The sequence below is a fragment of the Pristis pectinata genome, chromosome 12, assembly GCF_009764475.1.
Source record: "Pristis pectinata isolate sPriPec2 chromosome 12, sPriPec2.1.pri, whole genome shotgun sequence".
Taxonomy (NCBI): Eukaryota; Metazoa; Chordata; class Chondrichthyes; order Rhinopristiformes; family Pristidae; genus Pristis; species Pristis pectinata.
The window spans coordinates 29,190,399-29,217,826 of record NC_067416.1 but is presented as its reverse complement, the minus strand read 5'-3'; the positions used below and the strand labels follow the sequence as shown (position 1 = coordinate 29,217,826).

The 27,428-nt window shown below is 39.1% G+C and overlaps 1 protein-coding gene across 3 annotated transcripts in view; it reads left to right on the top strand.

Annotated features, from left to right (window-relative positions):
- Nucleotides 1-15,322, top strand: part of LOC127576793 (heparan sulfate glucosamine 3-O-sulfotransferase 1-like) — a 108,281-nt gene extending 92,959 nt beyond the window's left edge. For 2 of the 3 annotated variants that reach the window (XM_052027538.1, XM_052027537.1), the window contains 2 exons: nt 208-288; nt 13,671-15,322. In XM_052027538.1, the coding sequence (XP_051883498.1) occupies nt 13,807-14,751 (945 nt within the window). In that variant the 5' untranslated portion in view covers nt 208-288; nt 13,671-13,806 and the 3' untranslated portion in view covers nt 14,752-15,322. The remainder of the gene's footprint in view (nt 1-207; nt 289-13,670) is intronic. The other variant, XM_052027539.1, reaches the window with a different exon arrangement.
- The last annotated feature ends 12,106 nt before the right edge of the window (nt 15,323-27,428 follow it).

The following is a 27,428-nucleotide window of genomic DNA, read 5'->3' as shown; positions in this document are numbered from 1 at the left end:
AAGAGGAATGAGGGTAAAGCTTCACATTGGCCAGAGCTGACTGTCTCTGGAAATCTGTACCATTGGCTAAGAAATTAGAAATGCCTTAATCTAGATACTATGTCACTGACTGCAGTTGTATATTTCCTACATCACTGAATACCAATGACCTGGTCTATTTAGAATCAATGGCAGCAAATAATTCTTTACATGCAATTACTTTTCCAGGCTCTGCAGCTTTGAAAGATTGACCACCCTGCTCCGGATTCCTTGGCACCAATGCCATCAGTCAGTTGTTTAAACTGGAAGGTACGGTTATCAAGTAGACTTGCGTTGTTTCTGAATAATTAAGTGAAGAGGCCAAGTGCATTTGTAAATCTGGCAGCCATATTCTGATCCTTTATAAGACACACACACCACAAGGACCTGCAATATCATTCATTACCTTGTCTCAGAAAAATTCTGCTGAATATTAGACCAATGAGATTAAAAAAGGAGAAAATACAGAGTTTATATTTAGTTTATAATAAAGAAGCAAGATAATCATGCTGGAATTGCCTTGCTGCATCGTAATGTGTACATGTTAGAGTTATGGTCCAAGCTACATAATTATTCAGAGGAATCTATATGATCATTAAGAAATAAAGAACCACTGGATTGGATACTTGGAAGCAGCTGTCCTATAGGATATGCCAACATATAAAGTGTCACTATTGGCAAGAGAGAATTGTAACCTCATTACAATTCACATTGTTACAAGGATTGCTGTTGTCTATGATCTTGATTCTGTTATACATCAAGACATACATCATGAACTGGTAATGTCTGCAACTTTCCATCCTTTCTCTGCTTGAATGTACATGTTTTTATTTACTTTTTGAGCCTGCCATATTAGTAACAATGATGGAGGAAGGAATCACCTCCAGATGAAAATTTGCAGGCTGGGAAGCTGGAACAAAGGAGGAATCGGTAGAAGATCAGTTACTGCCTTGAACGAGCTGTGTGGAGCACTTCCCAACACATTTCCTCCACTCTCCTCAATTATGGGAAATCATGCAGAAGTAGCCTTTATTGCATATTTGCTTTTAAGCCTATTCTACTGCACAAATCACCTTAGGCATAGGCCTCACTGTAAGCATAAAGCCTGTTCTAGTATATACATTGGCTTCCGTCTTGTGCACTGTAAGATAGCACAGCCTGGACCCCCAGCACAGCACCACATTAACACATGTATTCCATGCATCAGAATTTCTAGCCACGTCTGACAACATTTTTACTATTAAGTCCAAACTCAAGCTGCCAAGTAATCGTGCTGAAATCAAACTGTTAGATCTCCTTACCCTCTGCAAAAATCTTACCTTTATGAATAAATGTAATCTTCCTCCCACAATCTGGAAGAACAGGTTGGGGGTGGGCCACAAGGCTTAAGTACAACCACAGTTAAAAAATTTTCCAATGTTACTTAATCTGAGTCGTGAAGGTTTCAACAAAGCCAGCATCACAGTTGCATTCCCCTCTGAGTGTAGACAATTTATGGCTCTGATGCTGGTGAATTGGAGCCTACAGTTCTGTTCAAATACAAGAATACATAGGAGCAGGATTAGGCTGGCTAACCTTTCAAGCCTACCCTGCCAATCTCTATAATCATGGCTGATCTACACTGGCTTCAATTCCTCTTCTATATCAGTTCCCAAAAGCCCTCAATTCTCCGATCCTTCAAAAACTTATCTACCTCCACCTTAAGTATTTCTAATAATCTGGCCTCCACAACCATCTGGGGTAGAGAATTTTAGAGATTCACTGCCTTCTCCATTTTAAATGACTGACCTCTTACCATTTAATGATGTCTCCTCATTTGAAACTCTTCCACCACTGAAAACTTGCACTACTGTGCAACTGATCAACAACATTCAAAACATTCAAATAATTAAGGGTACAAAAGAGAAGGAGGAACAAAACAATTATTGAGCTGGATTGCACTGATGGCTAGCAAAACATTTTGTCAGCTTGTTCTTTACACCCACGTAGTCATAGAGTTATAGAGCACGGAAACAGGCCCTTCGGCCCAACTGGTCCATGCCGACCAAGATGCCGCATCCAAGCTAGTCCCATTTGCTACCATTTTGCCTATAACCTTCTAAACCTTCCGAATCCATGTACCCGTCTTTAAAAAGTTGTTATTGTACCTGCCTCAACCACTTCCTTTGGCAGCTCATTCCACATAGCTGTGCACTGTGGGCACAACTGGTCACCCACTGTATCCCAGGACTCAACATTGAGTCCACGGGCAGTGCTGCAAGGTTCTGAATGTAGAAACTGGATACACTTTGTCACTGCCCCTTCCCCCACTTCCCCCCCTTCCCCGCGCCCCCCCCCCCCCCGCCAGCTTGAGGCCAAACACAGTTGATGCATCTGGAATGGGGTACAATGTCCAAGAGTCATAAAATCAAAGAGAAATACAGCACGGAAACATGCCATTTGGCCCACCAAGTCCTTGCCAACCATCAAGCACCCATTGCTATACCAATCCTATGCCAGCCCATTTATTCTCCCTACATTCCCATCAAGTACACCCTAATTCTACCACTCACCTACACACTGGAGGCAATTTACTACAGTCAATTAACCTACCAACCTGGACATTTTGAGATGTGGGAGGAAACTGGAGCACCCAGAGGAAACCCCGCCAGTCACAGAGAGAATATGCAAACTCCACACTGAATGATTGAACTAGTTTTGCTTTTTTGTCATGGCCTACCCTTCTCTCGTTGACAAATCTTGGTTGCTTCAAAGAGGGTGCACTTCTGATGAGGAGTTTCTCTACCATTTACTGCTCTCACAGTATTTCTGATGCGAGTGTGGCCAGAGATACACTGGATGTTTGTCATCCAAGTGTTTTGTGCACAAACATGGTTTCTTTACTTTCATTGCAGTCATGTTATCCAGCTGTATGGGGAGCTAACGGGAAAAAAACACACTCACAATCGAACAGGCATTCCAACACAGAGTGTCTTTTATATTTAAAGCATGCAGAACAATTATACGCTAAAAAAAGCCTAATTTACAACACCAGACATAAATAAAAACTGAACAATAGTGATTATTAACAATTCATTCCTTCTTTCAATTGAATAAATGTGGTATTAGTTGAAACCAGAGCTGCTTTGCTATGTTCACTATCAGCTTTTGTGCCATAGATTAATATTTAAAAGGTGACTTTTAGCCACAAAATTTTAATTGACATTAACTGTGGATTTGTTTTTAATCTAAACTATAGAATAAATCATTTTTATCTGCCTCTGGCTATCAAAAAATGTAATTGATATAAAAGTTAATTGCTGTAAGTTTATCCGTAAGCCATTTAATTTCTCTAAGGAATCCCCAGGATATCAGTGCTTGAAATTCTGTTTAGCAACCCAAGCCCAAGAAGGCCATTTTTAAAGCATCATCTTTCAAATCACCTGCTTTCAAAAATCTTTTGCTGTTGATTTTCCCAATATCGAACTCACGCTTGTTACATTAAAGTGTGTGGAAGGCGCATAAAGCAACTGGGTCACATGGCCTGGAAAATGAATGGCATTGATGACGAGGTGTTAATGAGGCAGCACACTATGAGCCAACAAATGCTCCATTTGCAACGAAGACAAAATGCTGGAGGAACTCAACAGGTCAGGCAGCATCTACAGAGGGAAATGAACAGTCAAGGTTTCAGGCTGAGACCCTTCACTATTTGTTCATTTCCCTCCATTGATGCTGCCTGACCTGCTGTGTTCTTTCAGCGTTTCGTGTTCTTTGCTCCAGATTTCCAGCATCTGCGGTCTCTTGTGTGTCTGCAAATGTTCAGTTTGAGAGCTCAGCTACTGCATCTTTCAGAATTCAACAGTCCTCACCAAGGGAAGGGCTGTCTGCTCTCCTATTGTAGACAGGTCAAGTCCCAGAGTGCGAAATTGGTTGAAGGGAAAATTCAAGGATACAGAGGGGGACTGGCAGTCAAGGCTTGGTAGGTGGAGAAACTGTGGGGGGTGGGGGTGGGGTAGGGTGGGGTTGGTGGTCGGAGGGGCTGGCACAGAGGGGAGAGGAGATAGCCAGAGCTGAGTGTATGGCCTGGCAACCAGGGATCAGTATGGCACTGGCAACCAAGAGTTTGTAGGGGGCCAGTAGTTGGGAGTCAATAGAGGATGGGTTCAGACAGGGTAGGAAGCAGATGCAATTGGGTCTGCACATCTACAGTTGGGTGGATGGTGGGGTTTATTGGTTTATTATTGTCACTTGTACCGAGGTGCAGTCTTACAAACCCGTCGTACAGGTCAATTCATTACACAGTGCAGTTACATTGAGTTAGTACAGAGTGCATTGAGGTAGTACAGGTAACAACAATAACAGTACAGAGTAAAGTGTCACAGCTACAGAAAAAGTGCAGTGCAATAAGGTGCAAGGTCACAACAAGGTTGATCATGAGGTCATAGTCCATCTCATTGTATAAGGGAATCGTTCAATAGTCTTATCACAGTGGGGTAGAAGCTGTCCTTAAGTCTGGTGGTACCCTTACCGGGAAACAATCACAAGCAGGGAGGAGTTGGTATCAGGACTAAGTAGAAATGGGGGACCCTAAGGAGATCTTTCACACTGGGTATGTACGTTACTTAATTATTTAATGTACCTGAGGTGAGTATCCAGCATTAGACCTACAGGCTGGGTACTGCTTAGGGTAGGTCCCTTCTAAGTTAAGCTAAAGTTGTCCTTATAAGTGCTGTGAAGTCCCATTTTTAACTAAGTGGCCTGAACCATCCTTTAGTCGCATTCGGCCAGGCACGGTAGTGTAGCAGATTAAATTCCGGCCACTGTCTGTAAGGAGTTTCTATGTTCTCCCCATGTCTGCGTGGGTTTCCTCCGGGTGCTCCAGTTTCCTCTCACATTCCAAAGACGTACGGGTTAGGAAGTTGTGGGCACGCTATGTTGGCGCCGGAAGCATGGTGACACTTGTGGGCTGTCCCCAGAACACTCTATGCAAAAGACGCATTTCACTGTGTGTTTCGATGTACATGTGAAGATACCTTATCTTATCTTAATGACCCAAAATTTTCAAAGCAAGTTCTAAGCATGCAGTGCTTATTATTGGCCACAATTTCATGGAGAAAACAAAAGGAAAATTAGGGACCTTGATTTTCCTTCATGATTTTTCATTGGAATTAAATTGCCATTGCACACAAAACTCTACTGCTCCACAATGCAATATCTTGGCACATATATTTTAAAGATATTGTGGATAATTTTCTTTCTTTTAGTCCTAGTAATACCCGATTCTCAAGTACAAAGGAAAATGAAACCCCCTTCTCACAAAACTTTCATCCCCTTTATACTGCATGGGGCTTCTGGGGTTCTCTCGCTCCAGGTGGGACTCTGACCTTAATTTCCTTCCACAGCCAAAGAGGTACAGTTAGGCTGAGTGCCCCATCATGTTTCAGCCAGCACTTTGACTGAGCTATCCAAATTCTGCAAGTCCCCTGCACTTTGCCTGCAACCTTATATATTTTCCCGTCACGTGTTTATCCATCTCATTTTTGAAAGTTATTATTATATCTGCTTCTACCACCCTTTCAGATAGTGCAATCGACATCACAAAATATCAGAGTAAAAAAAATCTTTTTCCAATTTCCAAATATCTATGAAACATTTCTACTGATCCTTCTGCCAATGGACACAGTTTTTCTTTATTTGCTGTATTAAGCCCATGCATGATTCTGACCACCTCTGATAAATTACCCATTAACTTTCTCTGCTCTCTGCAGAACAATCTCAGCTCCTTGAGCCTCCCCACGTAACTGAAATCCCTCTTCACTGGTGCTATTGCAGTAAATCTCTTATGCACCTCCTGAAGGCTTTGACATCCTTCTTCAGGTCTTATTCATGGAATAGAACATAATACTTCAGCTGAGACCTAACAAATGTTTTATAAAGGTTAAGCAAAATTTCCTTCCTTTAGCTCTATTTTTCTACCAATGAAGGCAAGGATTCCATGTGCTTTTCCATAGTTTTCCTATGTTTATACACCCCTGAGTCTCACTGGGCTTGCATCCCTTTAAAATTGTATAACGTACTGGAATTAAACTTCATATTTTCCACACAATGGACTCTTCTATTCTCCTCAAAATCTCAATAGGTGTTAACTAAGATCTAATCCAACTGTGTTGGTAGTAATGATTAGAAAGTAGGACCGTACAAAATCAAAGATATAATCTAGACAATCAGACACTAATATCTCCTTCTTTGATTCACACAGATCTAGAGTTAGCCAATTGTCCTATTGATGATGTATATGGCATTTTAGTGGGGCTGATGGTGTTCTTTAGTAGAGTTACATGCATATATTTAATATTCCTAGGGTATGTAATGCCACCATTTTAACTCAACACAAATTCAATGAAATAGCAAATAATGGAATAAAAAAATTACATGTGCATGGGTAGCTGAACAATTTCAGACATTTTCCTTTCTTTCTTTTTCAATAAAGCCTTAATCTGCAAATGATGGTTTGTCAGGCTTCAAATATTTGTCAGCTTTTTCTGAAGCTTTGCTCTCCCTGGAACAAGCTAACAATTAGCATTTCACATCAACCTTCAATGTGTCATAAGAATATCAGCAATTCATACCAGCATCAGTGTTACATCAATATTCTCGAAGAAAATCAGCATCTCAGGTGCAGTGATTGACAAACCCCTAAAGATTGCTGACCACTTCCTAATAGTTCAAGATCATTGTCAGGTGCTTAGAGCCAAGGTGAGCAGTTTCCTGGATGGATTGTCCAGACTGCTTAATTCAAAAATAGGGCCAAGACAATAATGTTATTCAAGATTTTGATGAAACCTCACTTGAGCTTTGATTATAATTCTGGCCCTTACACTAGCAAAAGTACATAGCAAGGATGATATCTTGTCTGTGCACAGCTGTGAAGCTAGATTTTGTGCTTTAGGTTTGCGCTCACAGAGGCAGGAATCTGACACGTGTATTTAGAATTATTACATGCATCAACAACATACAAGCAGATGGAATGTATAAGATAAAGGGATCAGGTATAATGAGAATGCACGGCTGAGAACTGCTGTTGCTGCATCTTAGTATCTCAACTTAACAGTCAGCCTCTGCCTGCCTTGGCTGATGCCAAAAACTGCATAGTTAACACCATGGCAAGGAAGAGCACTAAAAGAAGTGCAGTAGTATAGACAGCACTGCTGTTTTTATCATGCAGCCACCCTCATTCTTTTCTGTGTTACCCTGAGACTAATCATTCAGTGTCCTGCGGTTGGCCTCTCATCTTCTCCCATCAAAAACTCAGTGTGGGTTAAAGGGTTAAATTAAGCGCACTAACTTCTGGTATTAAAAGCTCAGCTTGAAAGTAACATGGCACACAGAGTGATTCTCAACAAGCCTTTTGCAACCTAACCATTGTTTTCAGCCACTTACTGTCTCTTTTTGGTAGTTTGTGAATTCTCGATTTGTAATTTTGTTCCTCCTATGTATGGCACATCCCCAATCTATTCAATTCTGGTTTATTGCTGTAGTCTGAAATTAATATAAGGAGATCGACTACAAAAGTGCCGCAGAAATATGCAGTGTGAAGGGTGTGATAGATCAAGAACTAGGAGACATAAGATGATGCTGATTGGCAAAGGAACCAGAAAGGAACGTGGAAGGGAAATTTACACAGCAAGTTGTTAGATTCAGAACAACACTGCCAGGGCTGGGAGGACAGACAGGTTCAATCACAACATTCAGAAAGTAGCAGAATGAATATACAAAATGAAAGAATTTGGAAGACTATTGTGTGCGGTTCTGATTGCCACATTGCAGGAAGAATATGGAGGCTTTGGAGAGGGTGCAGAAAACTTTCACCAGGATGTTGCCTGGATTGGAGAGTATTAGCTATAAGGAGAGGTTGGACAAACTTGGATTGTTTTCATTGGAGTGTAGAAGGCTGAGGGGTGGCCTAATAGAAGTATATAAAATTATGAGGTATAGATAGGGTAGATGGTCAGAATCTTTTTCCCAGGAATGAAATGTCAAATACTGGAGGGCAGAGGTTTAAGGTGAGAGGATAAAGTTTAGAGGAGATTAACAAGCATGTTTTTTGTTACACACAGAGGGTGGTAGGTGCCTGGAATGTGCTGAAGGGGAGGTGGTGGAAGCAGATATGATAGCAGCGTCTAAGAAGAATTTAGACAGGTACATGAACAGGCAGGGATTAGAGGGATGTGGACCTTGTGCAGCAGATGGGATTCTGGCATTGTGAGCCGAGGGCTTGTTCTTGTGCTGTACTGTTCTATGTTCTATGAGGGTGGGGAATGGAATTAGCTGGACTGCTCTTACATAGAGTCCATACAGATGAAAAACACGATGATGCTGGAGGAACTCAGCAGGCCAGGCAGCATCTGTGGAGAAAAGTAGGGGGTCAACATTTCGGGTCCTGACCCCAAACATTGACGCCTGCTTTTTTCCATGGATGCTGCCTGGCCTGCTGAGTTCCTCCAGCATCATCATGTTTTTCATCCAGATATTCCAGCATCTGCAGTCCTTTGTTTCTCCAGAGCCAGTACAGCCACAAAAGGCTGAATGGCCTTCTTCCTTCCAGCTTGATAGTGGAAGAGAGACTTTGGAGGAGGACTCCTTGATGGAGGTGAGGGGAAAGGATCCAATGGGAATGGATTAAGAAAGATGCAATGGAATGCTTTGTCAAGGTAAAGATAACCAGCCTGCTTAAATTAATTTGATCTTTGTTCAGTAGTATTTCAGACCAATAAATGCCAGGCCAGGAAATTGTAACACACAGGTATGCTCTCTGTATGCCAATGACCATTTCAGTGGTGGGCCTACTGGTGGAACATTAGTGGTGCCTGAGGTTTCTAGCTCTGTTGAGCAGATGTTGCACTTTTTCCTCAAAGAACAAGACTGAGCTTGGTGGGTTTTGGGGAAAAGAGAACAGCTGGTTGGAAGCCCAGTGTGTTGTGGGTCAAACATATTGGTGATCAATAAAGGATGGGACTGGTGGATTAACATTCTGAGGGAAAAGTAGGAAAGGTAAGGCATTTGGTGTTTGATTAATACTCCTCTTGGCTCACAAGGATCACTTTTCTATCTGGAAGTTAATTGCTTAAGAAAGGCCCTATAAGGATGACTATTTAGGCCAATTAGATTCCCATAACAGTGAGCGTAGCTTGTTTGGTGCACCCTGTAATAGATAAAAATAATGGTGCAAATCCTGTGGAGGATTCTAATTTTAACATTAAAATAAAACTCCTGTTGGTTGTGGCCAGGCATCCTTTCCACTTAGTTCGAGGCTTGCTAAAAAATTGATTTGGAAACATTCAAGCAGTTAATGGGACATTGATTTTAAAATAATTCACTTGCCAGTCTCCTTGACTCTGAGCATGAACAAGGTGGTAGATGAATAGAGTTGTACCTCCATTTGAATCAACAAGAACAACCCCGACCTATCTGTTTAAGCCTGAGCACTCACAAGCACCTAAGGCAAGACCATTGATAGCAATCCTCATTGTCAATCATCTTGACTTTTCCGCTGTTATAGTTACAGTTTGATACTGAATTAACATTGGTTTTGACACAAAACTGAATTACCTTAAGTCAGTGTCACTGCTCTACTTCCTGTCATATTGAGCGGGATTTCATTCTGGGCAAGCTCCCATGTAACAGATGGAGTTGGCATCAAGTAAAAGGCATCTGAACATACATCAATGCTATCAATTCTCAACCACAGTGTTCAGAGACCGTCACCAATGGCAGGTTCCATGGATGTTGAAAAATGTTGATGTGGGATGTTGGGCTCAAGATTGAGATTCTGCACCTTGGTCAGTGATCAGACAAGGGTTCAGATTGGCGGTGAGGGTGGTGGGGGGGGGGGGGGAGTTCAGAACAAGGACTGAACTCAAGGGGAGTGGGGTTGGGTCTGAGCCAAACTGAGGGTCAGCAGAGAGACCAGTGAATGGGAGAGATGGGCTAAGGGATAAGTGGAGGTCTGGGACTTACTTTAGCGGGTTCCCAGTCCAACATCATGATATGAATGATAAGATAACTTTATTAGTCACACGTACATCGAAACACACAGTGAAATGCACCTTTTTGCGTAGAGTCTTCTGGGGGCAGCCCACAAGTGTTGCCACGCTTCCGGCGCCAACATAGCATGCCCACAACTTCCTAACCCGTACGTCTTTGGAATGGGGAAGGAAACCGGAGCACCCAAAGGAAACCCACGCAGACACGGGGAGAACGTACAAACTCCTTACAGACAGCGGCCGGAATTGAACCCGGGTCGCTGGCGCTGTAATAGTGTTACTCTAACCACTGCACTACTGTTCCTGCCCCTACCAATGATGCTCACTCCCTGGATAATGTGCACTAATTCCTCCTCAATCCTCCATGGGGAGCATTGAACAGGAATGGCTCTTCTGAAGTGCATCAGAGATGCTGAAATCAGACGTGCAAACCTGACTCAAACCAAAAAGTATCTGGTAGAATGACACAAAATGACCCAAAATTGATTGCTTTCATGTTTCACTCCAGGGAAAGTTTATTTCCAACCACAGAGAACTAAAATAACATTGCTAAGGACTCTAATTCCCAACCCTCCTACCTCTGAATTGCACCTCTGCTAAGTGCCCCTTTGCTTTTGAGAGCTACTGAAATCTTAACAACTACACATTTATTACCACTTCTCAACTGACACCAAAGGTTAGTGACTCATTTTCTAAAAGTTCCATTTCTTGGTCAGACTGGGTTAACATTCTCATGACCAAAATTGCTGAAATTAACATGGATTTGCACAAGTAAATCTTTGTGAAAGAAGTAGTTTTGTGTTATTTTGACATTGTATCTGAAGCATGCATAGCTACAATGAATAAAACTGATGCATCTAATGTTCAATGAGAATCTATGAAAGGTTCATTTAAAAAAAAGTCCTGATTTTACTTCAAATACCTGACATTTTTGCATTACATCCTAGCTGTTGAGTAACTAACCAAAGTCTAACTGGTTAATAATCTATATGGGGTTGGCACAGTGGTACTGAAGATAATGCACCTGTCTCATAGCTCCAGCAACTCATGTTCGATTCTGACTTTTGGTGATGTCTGTGTTGAGTCTGCACATTCTCCCTGTGAATGAGTCTGCATTTCCCCCGAATGCACAGGTTTCCTCTCACATCCCAAAGGCTTGCTGGTTGTTTAGTTAATTGGTGAGTATAAGTTATAAATTGTCCTTAGTGTAGGTGGCTGGGAGAAGCAGGGGGTGTTAGAATAAGTTACAAGGAGATAAGTGGAGAGATGAGATTTCTCCGAGAGCCAGATAAACTCAATGGGCCAAATGGCCTCAAATGGCCTCCTTCTAAATCACTATGAAATATGAATAAACCCAGTCCTATATGGATTATATTGTGCATTTATACTCCAGAAGGGCTTGCAAGCCTGATCCATCGTGCTTCCAGAGCTGATGCACATCTGCTTTTGTTGGAGTAAATAACCGAGCTTAAGACATACATTATTTATAAAGATAAATGAGATTTAGTTTGAAGTGTTTGATAGTCTTCAAAGTTTGCTTCATTCATTTCTTCCTTTAGCAAAAGTAAATATGCTAGGAAATTGGCATTTGAAAATTTAATTATGACTTAGTGTAATGTACATTCTGAATGTAAAATTGATGATTTCTTAGCTGTTTCTAAATTGTTCATCAAAGTAGTCTTTCAGCAGAGCTATTCTTAAACATCAAGGAATGCTGATTAAATGACTCAGAATTGTATTTCTCAATCTGGTCAAGTTCATGAGATTCAGGTTGCCTGGACAGTACTGCAGATTAGTGCAGTTTATTGGCTCTCCAAGAGACAACTACTACCATAAGTATTCAAATGCATGAAAATAGACAAATTATCCAAAGGAACTGGAACAAGGCTGCAAACGAGCAGTGGGTCATCTTAGTTTTGGCAACTCATGTTCTTTTCCTTGGTCATGTTCTCCAGCTGGTCAGGGCAAGTCAAGGCTTGTGTAGGATCCATCTGAGAAAGCTCTCCCTCCTCTCCTCTGCAGTTCTGCTCTGTGCTAGATGTTCTTTATGGTTGATTTTAGGAGCAGGGAAGACATTCAGGTGATCGCCATCAACCAGAAACTGCCCTGTACCAGACACTTCATGACTGTGGCAGCAAGAACATATCAATAGGGTGTGTATTCTGCATTTGAACTTAGCCTTTTACACCATCCACAAGACACATGTTAGGACTGTGAAAGAATGCTCCTTATTTGTCTATTTGAGTGCACCTCCCTGCTTCCTTCAGGACAATCAACCCATTTGGTTGCCACCCCATCAACCATTCTGAACATTCACTGCAATCCGCTGATGATTCATGGTGTGTAATGAGTTCTGCAACTCTGCAATCAGAAAGACAGAGACAGAAATCACACAAGTGCATGCTCAAACAACCTGCATCTTGTAAATCAGAAGAGATTGTGGAATGGCAGCAGAGAGTGCAATGTGAGAAGAAGCCTTAAATAGTAGCCCTCATCTTCAATCATCTCTGTATCCCTACTGGTCATGGATTCTTTGGCAACCATTCATATTTAGAAAAGTCTTCTGCAGACTACTGAACTTTTTGCACCAGTGATGCCAGCCAGAAGTCTATTGTTGATAACAAGAGCAGTGTAACGCTCTTGTGTCTCCTGTCAGAGGGAAGAAAAAGTGCTGACTAGTATACCTGTATAGTGCATCTATCAAGGTGAAAATGTAAGCTGTGAAATGTGTGTGTGTGTGTTGGAGTAGTGATAAATCTATGAGGGTGTAGTAGGACATTCAAATGCTACATAGGAATTGCGAATAATATTTTAGCCAAATGAATGTGGTGCATAACATTGGGAAGCGCATCAATACATTATTATAGTTGGAGAAATGAGATTTGTAACATGTTCACTGACCATGTTCACTCTTCTTGCAAGTTCATTAAACTTTTTGCAGAACTGTAGCCAGGTCCATATTACCTTGGTCTTGGTTTTGACTTCGTTGGCTATGTCCTACCTCTGCAGTTTTATAGTCAGTTGATTGCAGGGAATCCTGAGCTCCTTGACTTAGAGAACCTTCTTTCTTCAGTCCAGCTCTTTGATTAAAATCTCGAAAGCAGCATCAGAAAATTGAGGTGCCACTCTTGTCCATGGTCTGATATCTTACATCAAATCATTATAATGATTTCCAGCAGTGGTTGGAGTCAATGAGAACTGCTTCTTTAAGGCATTCAGACAAAGTTAAATCGACACCACTTTGGTGCAGCTGGTGTTAGACAAACCCATAATAACAGCCCCTGAATGAGTGTCAATGCAATAAGCTGCACACTTGGAACTAGCTCATTGCAGCAATCATCTCAGTCAGGTACTTCAATGAATTTCAAGTTCAAGCTGTACCAGGTCAAACCAATGTGGGCTATACTGGTATTGTGATTCAGTGTTTTCAGCACTGTTGGGTTTCCAGACCATCATCTTGTATAATACTGCAATTGTTAAAATGTGCAGACCGTCCAATGGGAAAATGATGATGCATAATTAATGTGTGCAAAAGAGATTAAGATTCTGAAAAAAAGTCATCTTGTGTTTACATAGTTTTACATTCTGTTTCAATGTCACTCATTCTGTTGGTTTCATCTTTGGCAGATGCAGCTCAAGGCAACTTTCCAAATTCATCCTCGTGTATTGCTGCTCACGTCATTTCATCTGAAAGTGTTGACTGGCATTTAAGTGATAACAACAGACTTCAGATCTTACTGCTAACTGGGCACATTTTCTCCCCATGGCCTACCTACTGGTGGGGGCTCTCCTTCTGGTAGCCCAAACAAATTCGGTGCACTCTGGAAGTTCTCAGTGGAGAGACGGAACATTGCTTCAGTCATTAAGATACCATGGTGGATTAGAAGGCAATGAAACTGAACGTAAGTCACTACAGCCACAAAATTCCATTACAAGCCAAATGATTCCACAAACTATCATTATTGGTGTTCGCAAGGGAGGGACCAGGGCTCTTTTGGAGATGTTGGACATTCACCCTGATATTGTGGTTGCTGCTACTGAGGTCCACTTTTTTGATTGGGATGAGAACTATGTAAAAGGTCTAGAATGGTACAGGAAGTTGATGCCTTTCTCTTATCCGCACCAAACCACAATAGAGAAAACCCCAGGCTATTTCACATCTATTAAGGCTCCAAAAAGGATCCATGACATGAACAGTTCTACCAAATTGCTGTTGATTCTGAGAGACCCGACAGAGAGAGTGATATCGGACTACACCCAAGTCTACTACAATCGGCTGGAAAACCACAAGCCTGTCCAACCCATAGAAGAAATGGTCATTAAAAACGGAGCACTTAATACTAAATACAAAGCTATTCAGAGAAGTCTATATGACATTCACATGGGTAACTGGCTACAGTATTTTCCACTGAACCAAATACATATAGTTGATGGTGGTGCTCTTATAAAGAATCCACTGGAAGAATTGCAGAAAGTGGAAATATTTCTCAACATTCCTGCTAAGATAATGACATCAAATTTCTACTTTAATCAAACCAAGGGTTTCTATTGTCTTCGAAGTGATGGCAAAGAAAGATGTTTACATGAATCCAAGGGTCGGCCCCACCCAGTTGTGAACAGTACTGTGCTGAAGGAGCTACACGCTTACTTTAGAGAACACAACGAGAGGTTTTTCAGGATGGTCAAACAATCCTTCAACTGGCATTAAAACATGTGGAAGATGCAAGTTGATTCAACTGAGGTTAAAGCAATCAAATCCATTTTGTGATTTTGTAATGGCATCCTTTTTAATTAAAGCAGCTTGTGATCTACTGCCATAGTAGGTGAGCAGGGCAACCAAACTCTATGCAAATGCTGGACATTAAAATCAACAGCAATACATTAGAGTGAGCAAAACTAGAACTACTAGTTTAAAAATTAAATAGAAACCTGTTCAGTGATGAAATATTCCTCGGTGAAAATAGGAGAAAACAATATACAATATATTTCAAAGGTAGTGATGCTGCTGGTTTCTCCCTATGGTATGAATATAGATGAGAAATATTGACAGCTCTTGTCAATTATTCTTTGCTTAATTGGCTAGATACCATTTATGTTCTGCTGATTGTTGCTTGCCTAACTGGATGGCCTAAAATTGCATATCCATTTTAAATAGAATGTGTAAATGACCATGACTGACCTTCTCGAATAAAGGTATTTTGCATGTTTGAAGATGCATGATATTGTTTCTATTCAAAATATTCAAATGTAATATTTCAGAAAGGAAAGTGGCAATGGGCTTGTGTTACTATATTCAACACATTCATGATATATCGTAACCTGTTAGATAAAATTATGATTTGTGATCTTATTACTCATAATTGCTTTAAATTAACAAAGCTCCAATGTATTCCTTTTTCTCTGCTGTCTTTGTGCTATTTATATCAAAATAAATAATATTTTTTTAAATATTTTGTTTCATTAACTGCTTATGTGCTGCTTACTCCTGGCATTCAGATTATGAAAAAGGAACTAAATTGTTGTATCACTATGTTTAAATTTAGTTTTGGGGTGCATTCTACAGGAGATTAGAATTATGAAATATTAATGGGCTTGCATATGGTTACTCATCAACATTTTAAGCTAAACTGCCACTGTGTAAACAAATTTATTAGAAGTTTTCAATTAATAACATAATAATGTCATTAATCATTAATATATTAACAGAAGCTTTTCAACACCAAATACTGATTTTATTACAAAATACGAATCTTTGACTCTATTTCAAGAGGGTTTAATATTGCTGGATAATTGACATTGGATTTCTTTATGGATAACACCTACCAAATGCTTTTGAAGTTTCCAAAATACATGTACTTTTTTCATGAAGCATGAACTTTTAACTTTACAATAACATTCAAAATATACAAATAGAGTGAAATTAAAAAGGCACAAAGCACATCCATAAAACCATTTTTAATTCAGGTTCCCCTTCAAAAATTGAAGAAATTCAATTTTATTTCATTTTGGTACAGAAATACCATCACAATCCCATCAGGTTAAAGGTTGAACTGCACATAAATTTGTTCCAGTGGTTTCATCTTCTGTCAGTTGTAATCACGTATTGCAACTCATTTATCTTCTCAACTTGCAAGGACTTTGTAGCCTGTCTGACAGCTGAATTCATACCCTCCATTCTCCTGATAGATCACTGCAACCTTCACCCAATGTATTAAATTATAAACCCAGAAACCAGTTCAAACCTGCTAATAACTCTCAGTTTTTAAACATTACAGGCACATCACTAATACTGTACAAATTCTCACCGGCCACACTTGTATTCTGTGCTCTCTGTGGTTGTTTCAGCTGTTGGATTTCAGGTTTTGTATGCCCTACCCCCACTCCCACTAGTATATCGTCCTCTAAACCCTTTAGAAATATTTGTCTAGTGGACCTACAAGCACATATCCCCTTAATTACCCTAGAAATTATTGCTGGCCACATGTATTGAATTGCTTTATGATCTGCATTTTGCTGGTGCTACATTTTGGTTTATTGACTGAATTTATATTTATTATGTGCAAAATAATTTAGAATGTTGGTTAGCTCATTTTAGTTTCCTCATCCTAGTCCATTTATTAATATAAGTATTAGTGTACATATAACAATGCTTCACATAAGTTGGAGATTGAGCTCTTTTCAAATACTTCTGCTCGAAATATAGCCTGCATGGTGATACAATATATACATTGAGTTCCAAGCAAAGCAAAGCAATCAACCTTTCTCATCATTTGAATTGGATTATGCATTTTTTATTGCAGAGGATATACATGTTTGTCCTGGATTTTCTTGTGGAACTTTTATCATTTGAGAGTCCTGGACTCATTTACATGCACACTATTACTAAGCATTGCCTTGAGCTACTAGTAGTGAGGAACTGTTCAGCCAGCTGTTTAACTGCATGCAAAAAAAACAAACTGCTGGAGGAACTCAGCGGTCCAGCAGCATCAGTGGAGTCAAAGGGATGATCGACGTTTCAGGCTGAGATCCTGCATGACCTGTTACCAGAATCTGTGACAGTGCTACACTCCGAAGATACCATGGGACTACGGCTTTCAAAAGCAATGCTTGAAGTTGCTTATGTAGAACAACGTGGAAGACCCAGAATTGTGATTGCCATTGATATCTGTATCTCAGAAGCTATCATCTGGGCCATCTTATTTCTGTTGACCATTTTGTGAGACCAATCCAAAATTAGTCCTACTTTCATCTTTTCTGACAGCCCCATATCAACTCCTAATCAAGTATTACCACTTTTCCCTTAAAAAAATATACAAAATTCAATTTCAACTTTTCCATGTGGAGTAAGCATTTCGTGCTCTGACAACTCCATGCAAGAGTTTTATCCAAACTCTTATTTTACTTTGAGACACTTTAATGTGAATGATTTTTTTTTGCAGTTCCCCAACATAGAAAAGATAAATTGCATCTCTTCACCCTATCAAAAGTCTATACAATAAAACTCCAAGAATCCATATGATTGTTCAGAAATCCCAGTGGTTCAGCATCTGACCCACCGGGTGTTCTTTCCTACACTCACTGAGGCCCCATTTCCTGAGTTCTCTTTAAACTTATAAAGGTCCCCGTCTCCTGTGCTCCTTTTAAAGTTACCAGGGCCTAAGTTCCCACATTCTTTTTTAACTCACCTGGGCCCTGGGACCTGCACCGGTTGACTGGAAAATTTATTACACCAATTGTAACATCTTTCAAGAAGTGAATTGAATGTGTTGGAGTATGAAGAGGAATAACTTCCAATAGTCTGGTAAATCCACCTGTCCAGCACCACCAAAGTCCCGAGGGTGCTGAATTATCAAATTTCTACAGTAATTTTTAAAAATCTCCATTAAAATGTTGCTTGATTTTCAATATTGCAGTGGAAACAATCCCAAATCTCTTCCCATAAATATAGATCTCTCTCTCTGGCATCATCCTGGTCAATATGGCAAATAGTCTCTCTGCAAATATCTCCTTTCTATATAGTTGCAAAATGTCACCCAAGCGTTGCTTCCTTCTTAAAACTAGATTAAATCACTTGTATTCTCTTTGACTGATTCATAAAATCCGTCATGATAGCAGACTCAATCATACACTTCTTGACTTACATTCCAACTTTCAGGGAATGATACACGTTTGCCAGTCAGGTATCCAAGTATTACTTCAGGTTTGTCTCCTCATGATGCCCTTGACCTATCTAACACCGAATACTACAGTTGTCTTAAGCCCTGGTTTCATGATCCTCTCTAACTGTTCTCCAAAGCAGTTAAATCCAAGCATGGCTACCTTTTTAGAATTCAGATTTCAAGTCATCCATAGCAACAAATTTTGTCAGAGGAGCTCTTTTCTCCCTGTGGTCCTTGTTATTGAAGATGACATTGCAGATTGCTTCAATGGCCAAGGAAAGGCTGAAGAACAAATGTAAAATAAAACAATTTATGGAGACAACCAAGTCAATTTTTGATGTATTGTGTACATTAGGTGGGTGGTAGCATTACTCATTGATGGCACCATTTAATGTTTGTGTCTCACTTAAAACTGCATCATCAAGCTATATTCACAGCTCTTGGCAATTCATGGATTTGGATTGTGGAACAAACAGTCAGCTTCAGTTTATTTAAAGCAGATTGCAATTCTTATTAGCAGCAGTGTATTCTAATTTGTCAGTTGTTTCTGTTGCAAATTTGACATTTTGACTGAGAAAAATAAAAACAAAATTCCAGTTTTACCTGCAAACTATTGGAATGCATTGCTCTTCCACTCACTGGTTTCTTATTTCATACTGGACCCACTTTCTTGTCATAATATTTTGTCTCTTTTGCTCACAGTTCAATCTTTTTCCCTCTAACTGAGCCCAGTATATGAAGCTTCACTAACAATCTCACAGCAGTCCCAAAACGACATACAAACTTACTCCTGCACTTCTGGTACATAACAGCTCGGGGAGAACCAAACTGGGGCAATCACACTGGCCATCTATACAACCAATGCCCACAATACAGCTTGCTGACTGCAAGCATAGCAGAAGCCTTCAGACAAACACCAAAAGCACTTCCACCCAGAGTTTTGAAGCCTCTGTGCTCTGCAAAAAAAAAAGACGTGAGAATGGAGTTTTGGGCCAACATCAGTGTGATCAATGAAAACCAGCAAAACAGAATAGGTTAGATCATGCTGGCTCCTGCCTCAAGTTTGCTCCTCCACCCTGCAGCCGCACCAACTGAAGCAGAAAAATTAAAAATAATAATAATAAATTAAACTAAGGCTTATTTTCAGTTGTTTTCTCTATTCAGGTCAATGACACAATTCATATGAAGGGGTTTGTGGTGCATATGCCAGCCTTGGCTGCAGTAAAGTTTAGGGACTAGATGCAAAGTGCATCTGGCCCCTCAGCTAAGGACATCTGTGCCCTTCCGCTGAACACAGTGCTGATGCTTCCAATGGAGCAGGGAGTAAAATTCAGAGGAATGTGACCTCCAGCACACTCTTCTCTGCAACGTGAAGGCACAGCACAACAAGATAAGTATGAATCGACCCATTATCTGGTTATTTATCACACTGCTGTTTGTAGGAACATGCTGAATGAAAATTCCCTCTCTTTTTGGTACATTTCAGTGGTGACAACCCTTCACTGTGACTGTCCTGTTTTATGTAGGAACACACCACATCCTCAGCTCCATTTACCAACCCATGATCCATAATAATGCATCAAATCTAGCAATTTCAGTCTGGAAATTCTCATGCGACCCAACACTCTTAGTCTCTTAAGAAAGATAATTTTTAATTTCCACTTCTCAGCTTATGATAAAAGACTTTTAATTCCCAAATGTTATGTTTCTTTTTAAGATTGTATAACTTGTTCCAAATTGGTCAATGCAATATGTTGCCAATCCATAATTTCCAATTGAGTGAATGGCTTGTTGAACCATCTTTGAAGACAGATAAAAGTCAACTACATTGCTGTCGGCTTGAAGGTACATATTGGTCAGACTGAGTAAGGACAACAGAAATCCCTCTTTGATGGTCACCCAATGCTGTGGCTGGTACAGACCTGGCAATCATGGGTCAACTGTTCACCTTAAATCCTACTTGAACGTAATTCACTCCACAATAATCCAATCTTCTTCCACAGTTCTCATCTGAGTAAAGGAAAAAATCATTTAAATTCAGTATTGTTGAACCTATTTTGTGCTTGGTTGTTGGTTCAACATTGACAGCCTCAGCAGTAGAAAGATTTGTGACTGCTTTAAGTGTGGGTCTGATCCAATGATATACTTGGCTGGGCTTTTTCAAAGTTGAACATTTCCAGACCATTTCTGGAAATCAGGTAAAGTAATCTTTTTTCCTATTGGCAAAGGCTCTGATGCTTCCCACAATAGCCTAACCAGCAGTCCTTAAAACAAAGCCTGGAAGCCATGGGAAAAGCTTGGAGCAAAGCTTTCAAACTTACCTTATCCTGAAGCCAGGAAGCGCATGAGTTCTGCTGGGCAGTTTGACTCTTCCCAGTTTTATGTTGAGAGTCCTGATGCATTTAAAATTCCTGCCATTTCTCCAGAATTCAGTCCACTGGGGCATATAAGCTTTAATGATTTTGTACACAGTCATTTCACAACTGTTATGCATGGCACAGCTGGATAAATCATTGTTTTGTCATTTATACCAATTACTAAGCTCCTTAGCTGCTTGAGAAGTGTAAATGGATCATTATTACCTATACTATGTGACTGGCTGAATTTTAGTTGCCTTCCTCCAAGAAATTTTATGAAACGAAGTAAAGCAAAACTGCATTCTTACCATGTGTTAGCACAACATAAATATTAATAAAATAGAAGAGGATGAGAAAACCCTTAGCACATTGTTATGCATTCTATGCAAATCTATTATATATTTATTCACAATATATTTTGCTATCATATTCATTTGTGAAGTATTTAATTATCAATAACCCACACTATTTGCCACAGTGAGAAGATTCATTTCTGATAAAGCAGAATTTCAGTTGAAAGTGTGTTCTTTGAAAATTCTATTTATTCTTAAGCAAAATTGGATGATTTTGAAAGATCTATACCATAATTAAAAATTAAATTGGCAGTTGATATATTTTAGAAGAATTCTACCATCAAATAAAATGTTCATCCATATTTATGCAATATTGTTTGACACCTCATCTGACCTGACATAGACAAATGTACAACCATATTCCACAAACAATGATGGGAATGTTGAAACAGCTAATGAGTTTTTGGTGTAGTCGATTGAGGAAAGAATGTAAAACTCTGATAATCCTGCAGCCACAGGACATCAGTTGTGCCAGACTAGCTGATTTTCTGGACTATTGGATTTTATTTCTAACATACCCCAACACACTTTTATTCTACTGTTTTTGCAAGTTAATAAATTTTCCAGTGAACCCAGTGAGCTTAAAGAGAGCAGGAAATATTTGAACCCTGTACCCTGGCTCTGACTGGAAATCTACCCATGTTCCTAACTCGTGATATTCTGGGCCCCAATCCCATCTCCAGCCACACATTACCCAGAGTCCGGACCTGAGCCCAGATCTAGCTGCATACCTCACTCGCAATCTGGACCCGGGTCACAGTCCAAATTAATGAGTGAATGAAATGCTGAACCATCAGGACTTCTGGACAATGAAATGTCGGAGTGTCTACATTTTACTGCAGTACCATGTAGTACTGTGCCACATTTTACTGCAGTACCATGTAGTACTGTGCCACATTTTACTGCAGTACTATGTAGTACTGTGCCACATTTTACTGCAGTACTATGTAGTACTATGTAACATATACCTAAAATACTGTCACCAAATGGAACCTCATTTTAATGGAATTCAACTGAAGAAAAGCACCTCTTACTGTAAAGCTATGTCTTCAATGTTACATCAGTCTGAATCACTTGCTCAAGATCCTGAAGTGGACGTGATCCCATAACCTTCTAATTCAGAGGTAAGAGTGGTATGAATTAGATTAAGCTGTCAATTTTTTAGGCACAATACTATATCTGACAGGAAAGCAAACATTAAAAAAAAGGGAAAGATATCTGACCCGGTATCCAACAAATATGCAAAGATGATGCAGGATGTACAACACAGGAACAGGCCAGTTGATCCATGACAGCATTCATACACCACAGGAACCAATTCCCAATCTCCTTTATTTTTCCTGTTGATCCAGTCTTTTTATTCTTTTGGCATTCTACCTATTTTATTCCAGCTAGCTTTCCTCTAAATGCATCATTGCCATTTATATTAACTACTCTTTATGCTGTCATGTTGATGCCACTCTCTTCAGTTGATAAGATTTTCTTGAATTCCCTAACAAATTATTAATGACCATCTTATGTAAGATCCTTGATCTGAAATATTAGCTCTGTTTCTCTTCCCACAGATATGGCCTGACCTGCTGAGTATTTCCATCATTTTCTGTTTTTATTTTAGATTTCAAACATCTAGGGTTATTATTTTATTTTCAAATAACAAAATGCATTGGAAAACAAGCTGATATAACAGGATAAAAATTATTAAAGGCAGCAACTACTATCTTTACCGTCTGTTATGTTTACTTCTCATCTTTCCATTTCCAGAGAAACTTTACAAAGTGCACATAACTACAACGGAGAAAAGTATGGATAAGGCCACAAAATAGCCGGGGATCTGTAAATCAACACAGCCTATTAAACTGCCGTCGCCATAATAAATTACCTCATGGAAATAGACCTACTCAGAACCTAATTGTTATCGAAACTTGCACTATTGACTGCTCATTTGACTATGCATCCCACACAATTTTTATTCATGAGATTAGTGTGAAGTGTTGTCTCCATGTTACTTCTGCCTGTTCTACATAGTGTAAAATCTCATGAGAGAAAGATGAAGAGTTTTGTTTTGCCTCAGCTCCATTATTCAAGCTTCATTTGATTGAAAAATAATTCATTTTTAGGAAGTTGAAGTTAACTGTGTTTCAGCAAGAGAAAAGATTGAATTCTGTCATCCAACTCTGTCTTTGATTTGATTTCCACATTCATAGTATATTTATGATTTAGCATCTCAATATCAGTAAGTTAATTTTTTTCACTTTTTTATTTTTCAAACAATATGGGTTACTATTGTTCTGAATTGTTATTATCACAATATTCAGGACAGAGATTTGGTTTAAATCACAGTGTTGTCACAGTAGATTTAATCATTCTAGTAACTAAGTTCAATAGACCCCAAAAGAGGCTCATGGTGAGGAATTAACTCATATTCATGGAGCTACCAACTTTATCCTGCTTGTTAATTATAATGATTTGGGTATTAGGCTGCTAAATGTTCCATTAGGTGGTAGTATCAAGACTGGGTTTCCCTCTAAGTCCTTTATTATTTGATATTGCTTTGGAACCCTTGGCAATTGCCCTTCAGGATTCTTTTAACATATTTGGTATCACTCGTGGACAGGGGATTCATAAGGTATCTCTATATGCAGATGACTTGTTACTTTATATTTCTAACCAGGAGAAATCCATCCCTGCAGTATTATCACTGCTTGCTCAGTTTAGTGTTTTTTCTGGTTATAGATTAAATCTTAATAAGAGTGAACTCTTTCCATTAAATATGCAAACCCCAATTTATAGGCAATTACCACGTAGATTAGTAACAGACCATTTTATGTATTTGGGTGTTAAAATTACCAAGAAGCATAAGGACCTGTTTAAAGTTAACTTGTTACCTTTAATTGATCACATTAAACGATTACTTACGAGATGGTCCCCATTATCTCTATCATTGATAGGCTGAATTAATGTGGTTAAGATGAATATTTTACCAAAATTTCTATATCTATTTCAGGCGATTCCAATTTTCATCCCGAAATCTTTTTTTGACAATATTGACTCTAAAATTCTTTTATATATATGGCAGAATAAAAACCCAAGGTTAAGTAGAAATATTTACAAAAATTAAAAAAGGATAGTGGTATGGCTTTGCCTAACCTTAGATTATATTACTGGGCAATTAATATCAGATATTTCATTTTTTGGGCACAAGATTTAGATGTAATTCAATGTCCCAAATGGGTATACCTTGAGTATGAATCAGTGCAAGGATTTTCATTAGTTTCTATTTTAGGAGCCTCACTCCCTTTTGCACTTACTAAATTGAGTAAGCATATGACTAACCCAATAGTTAAACATACAATACGAATATGGTTTCAATTCCGTAAATTCTTTGGATTGAATAAATTTAACTTATCAAGCCCCATTCAATCTAATTTTTTCTTTCAACCATTCAGAATCGACTCAACTTTTCCTTTATGAAAAATGAAGGGAGTAACATGTTTCCGTGATTTATTCATTGATAACTGTTTTTTATCTTTTGTACAGTTGTCTAATAAATACAATTTGCCTAGATCACACTTCTTTCGATGCTTACAGATTAGAAATTTTTTAAAATTTACTATGCCTTCTTTTCCAACTCCATATAAAATTGAAATTATGGAAAATATTTTAGGCTTTAATCCCTATCAGAAGGGCTTGATAGCAATAATTTATGATCTGATTATGAAAATACGTCCAGAGACACTTGCTAAAATTAAGAATGAATGGGAAAGAGAACTCCAGATATTTTTACCCACAGAGACATGGAAGAAAATTCTTCAATTAGTTAATACATCTTCAATGTGTGCCAGACACTCTTTGATACAATTTAAGGTGATTCACACAACCCATATGTCAAAGCCCGTTTTTATCACCATATAAATCCTATATGTGATAGATGTAATTCAGAGGTGGCTTTCCTGACACATATGTTTTGGTCCTGTCCTCTTTTGGAAAAATATTGGAAAGACATTTTTAACATTATTTCAACTGTATTGAATACTGATTTACAACCTCACTCAATCACTGCAATTTTTGGGCTACCAATGATGGAATCTGGCCACTTATCTGCTGCTGCTTGTCATATGATTGCCTTTGCTACATTAATGGCCAAGTGATCCATTTTGTTTAAATGGAAGGATCCAATACCTCCCACTACTTTTCAATGGTTTTCTCAAACTATATCATGTTTAAACTTAGAAAAAATTGGGAGTGGCACTGTTGATTCTTCGCTTAAATTTGAGGAAGTTTGGAGTCCATTCATTCAATATTTTCATATGATATAGATCCCTTTTCAATAATCTTTGAACTTAGAGGAGTGGAGTTGACAACATAATAATGCTCTTTGTTCATCGAGAAATATCAGTCCAGTTTTTTTTCTTTTGAAATATTTTTTAGTTTGTTTCATTTTATTACTTATAATGTTTTCAATTTGGGGGTTTTATTTTATACAATAAATCTTTTTCTTTCTCTTTTTGATTTTTTTTTGTAATATATTGGTTTACTAAGAAACCATGGGGCCTAGAATATATTTTTTATCCTTTATGACTATATATGCCATGATTGTCCTCCCAATCTCTTTATATTACAAGTATAATTACCAATGTTATATGTATTAATCCGTATTAATTTGAAAATTAATAAAATATTGACAAAGAAAGAAAGAAGACTGGGAAAACCTGGATAAAGCTAGCCTTGCCCCTCTCTTAAGCAAAAGGTACTTTGTGATTGGAGCATGTGGTAGCAAACATTCCAATGAAAAAGGGGCAACATTGGACTAATCTTAGGGATTTCAGCCAGGCAAGTGATGGAAATGTCAGTAGGGGAGCATTTCGGTGCAGCTGACCATAACTCCATAAGTTTCAAGCTAACAGAAAGAATAGTCTGGAAATTAAGGTCCTGAATTGGGGGAAAGCTAATTTCAATATCATAAGACAGAACCTGGCAAAAGCAGACTGGTAACAGATACTTGCAGGTCAGTCTACAACTGAAAAGTGGGGAGCATGAAAAGGTTATAAAGAGACAGTTTAGGGCCAATATGTTCCCACAAGGGTGGAAGAAAATGACTGCAAGTCTACAGAATCCTGGATGTCAAAGGATATCAAGGGCTGGATAATGAAAAAAAAACAAAGATTGAGAGATATAGGCAACTGAAAATAGGGAAGGCCCTTCAGGATTAAAGAAAATATATGGGAGGATTTTTTAAAAAGAAATTTGGAGGGAAAGAGCGAACGCAACATGTACTGGAAAGCAGGATTAAGGAAAATTACAAAGCTTTTAATAAGTATATTAAGGTTAAGAGGATACCCAGGGAAATAATACAGCTGGGATCCTTACTATTTGTTATGTACATTAACAATTCAGATATGAATGTAAGAGGCATGATTAGTAAGTTTGTAGATGACTAGAAAATTAGTGGCTGTTGTTGATCATGAGGATGATAGTCTTAGGCTACAGGAAGACATTGATCAATTGGTAAAATGGGCAGAGGAAGGGCAGATGGAATTTAATCCTGTTAAATGTGACGTGATGTACTTTGGGAGGACCTTTAAGGGTAGGGCCCACACAGTGATTGCTAGGGTCCTTGGGAGTATTGTGGAACAGAGGAATGTTGGTGTGCAAATCCAAGGATCGTCAAAGGTGGCAGCACCGGTAAATGAAGTGGCGAAAAAGGAATATGAGATACTTGCCTTCACTAACCAAGGCATAGAAAATTAGAGCAGGGAGGTTATGATACAACTTTATAAAACATTGGTCAGGTCATAGCTGGAGTACTGCTGGTGCTTCTGGTCACCACATTGTAGGAAGGATGTGTTGGCACTGGAAAGGGTGCAGAGGAGATTCACTAGGGTGTGGCCTGGGATGAAGTGTTTCACTTACGTGGATAGACTGGATAGGGTGGGTTTGTTTACCTTGGAGAAGAGGAGGCTGAGTGGAAGAAGTGACTGCGGCATATAAAATTATGAGAGGCATAGGTAAGGAAGAGAATAGAAAACTTTTCTCAATAACAAAGGTGTCAAAAACTAAAGGACATAGGGTTAGGTTAAGGGAGAAGAGGTTTAGAGGGGAATCTGAGATAGAATTTTTTTCACGCAGAGGGTGTTTGGAATCTGGAACATACTACCTGAGACAGTAGTGGAGGCAGGTACTCTCACAACATTTGATAAGTATCTAGACAGGCATTTGAATTGACAAGGCATAGAGGTTATGAATCAAGTGTAGGTAAATGGGATTAGTGTAGATACATAATTGATGGTCAGCATGGACTGCTTCTGTGCTGTATGGCTTTACAACTCCATGCCTTCTTGGCATCCTTCCATGTTAAATTCCTGAGCAAGTTCAACCTATTTGATTGATGAAAAAATTATTCCAGTATTGAGCAAGTCCCAAAAAAACATTGGATCCCTGCCACATATGTCGATATCAGCATCTCCAAAAATGCAGGTTCCACACAAAGTCCTTGCCCGTGGCAATATGTCCAATAAA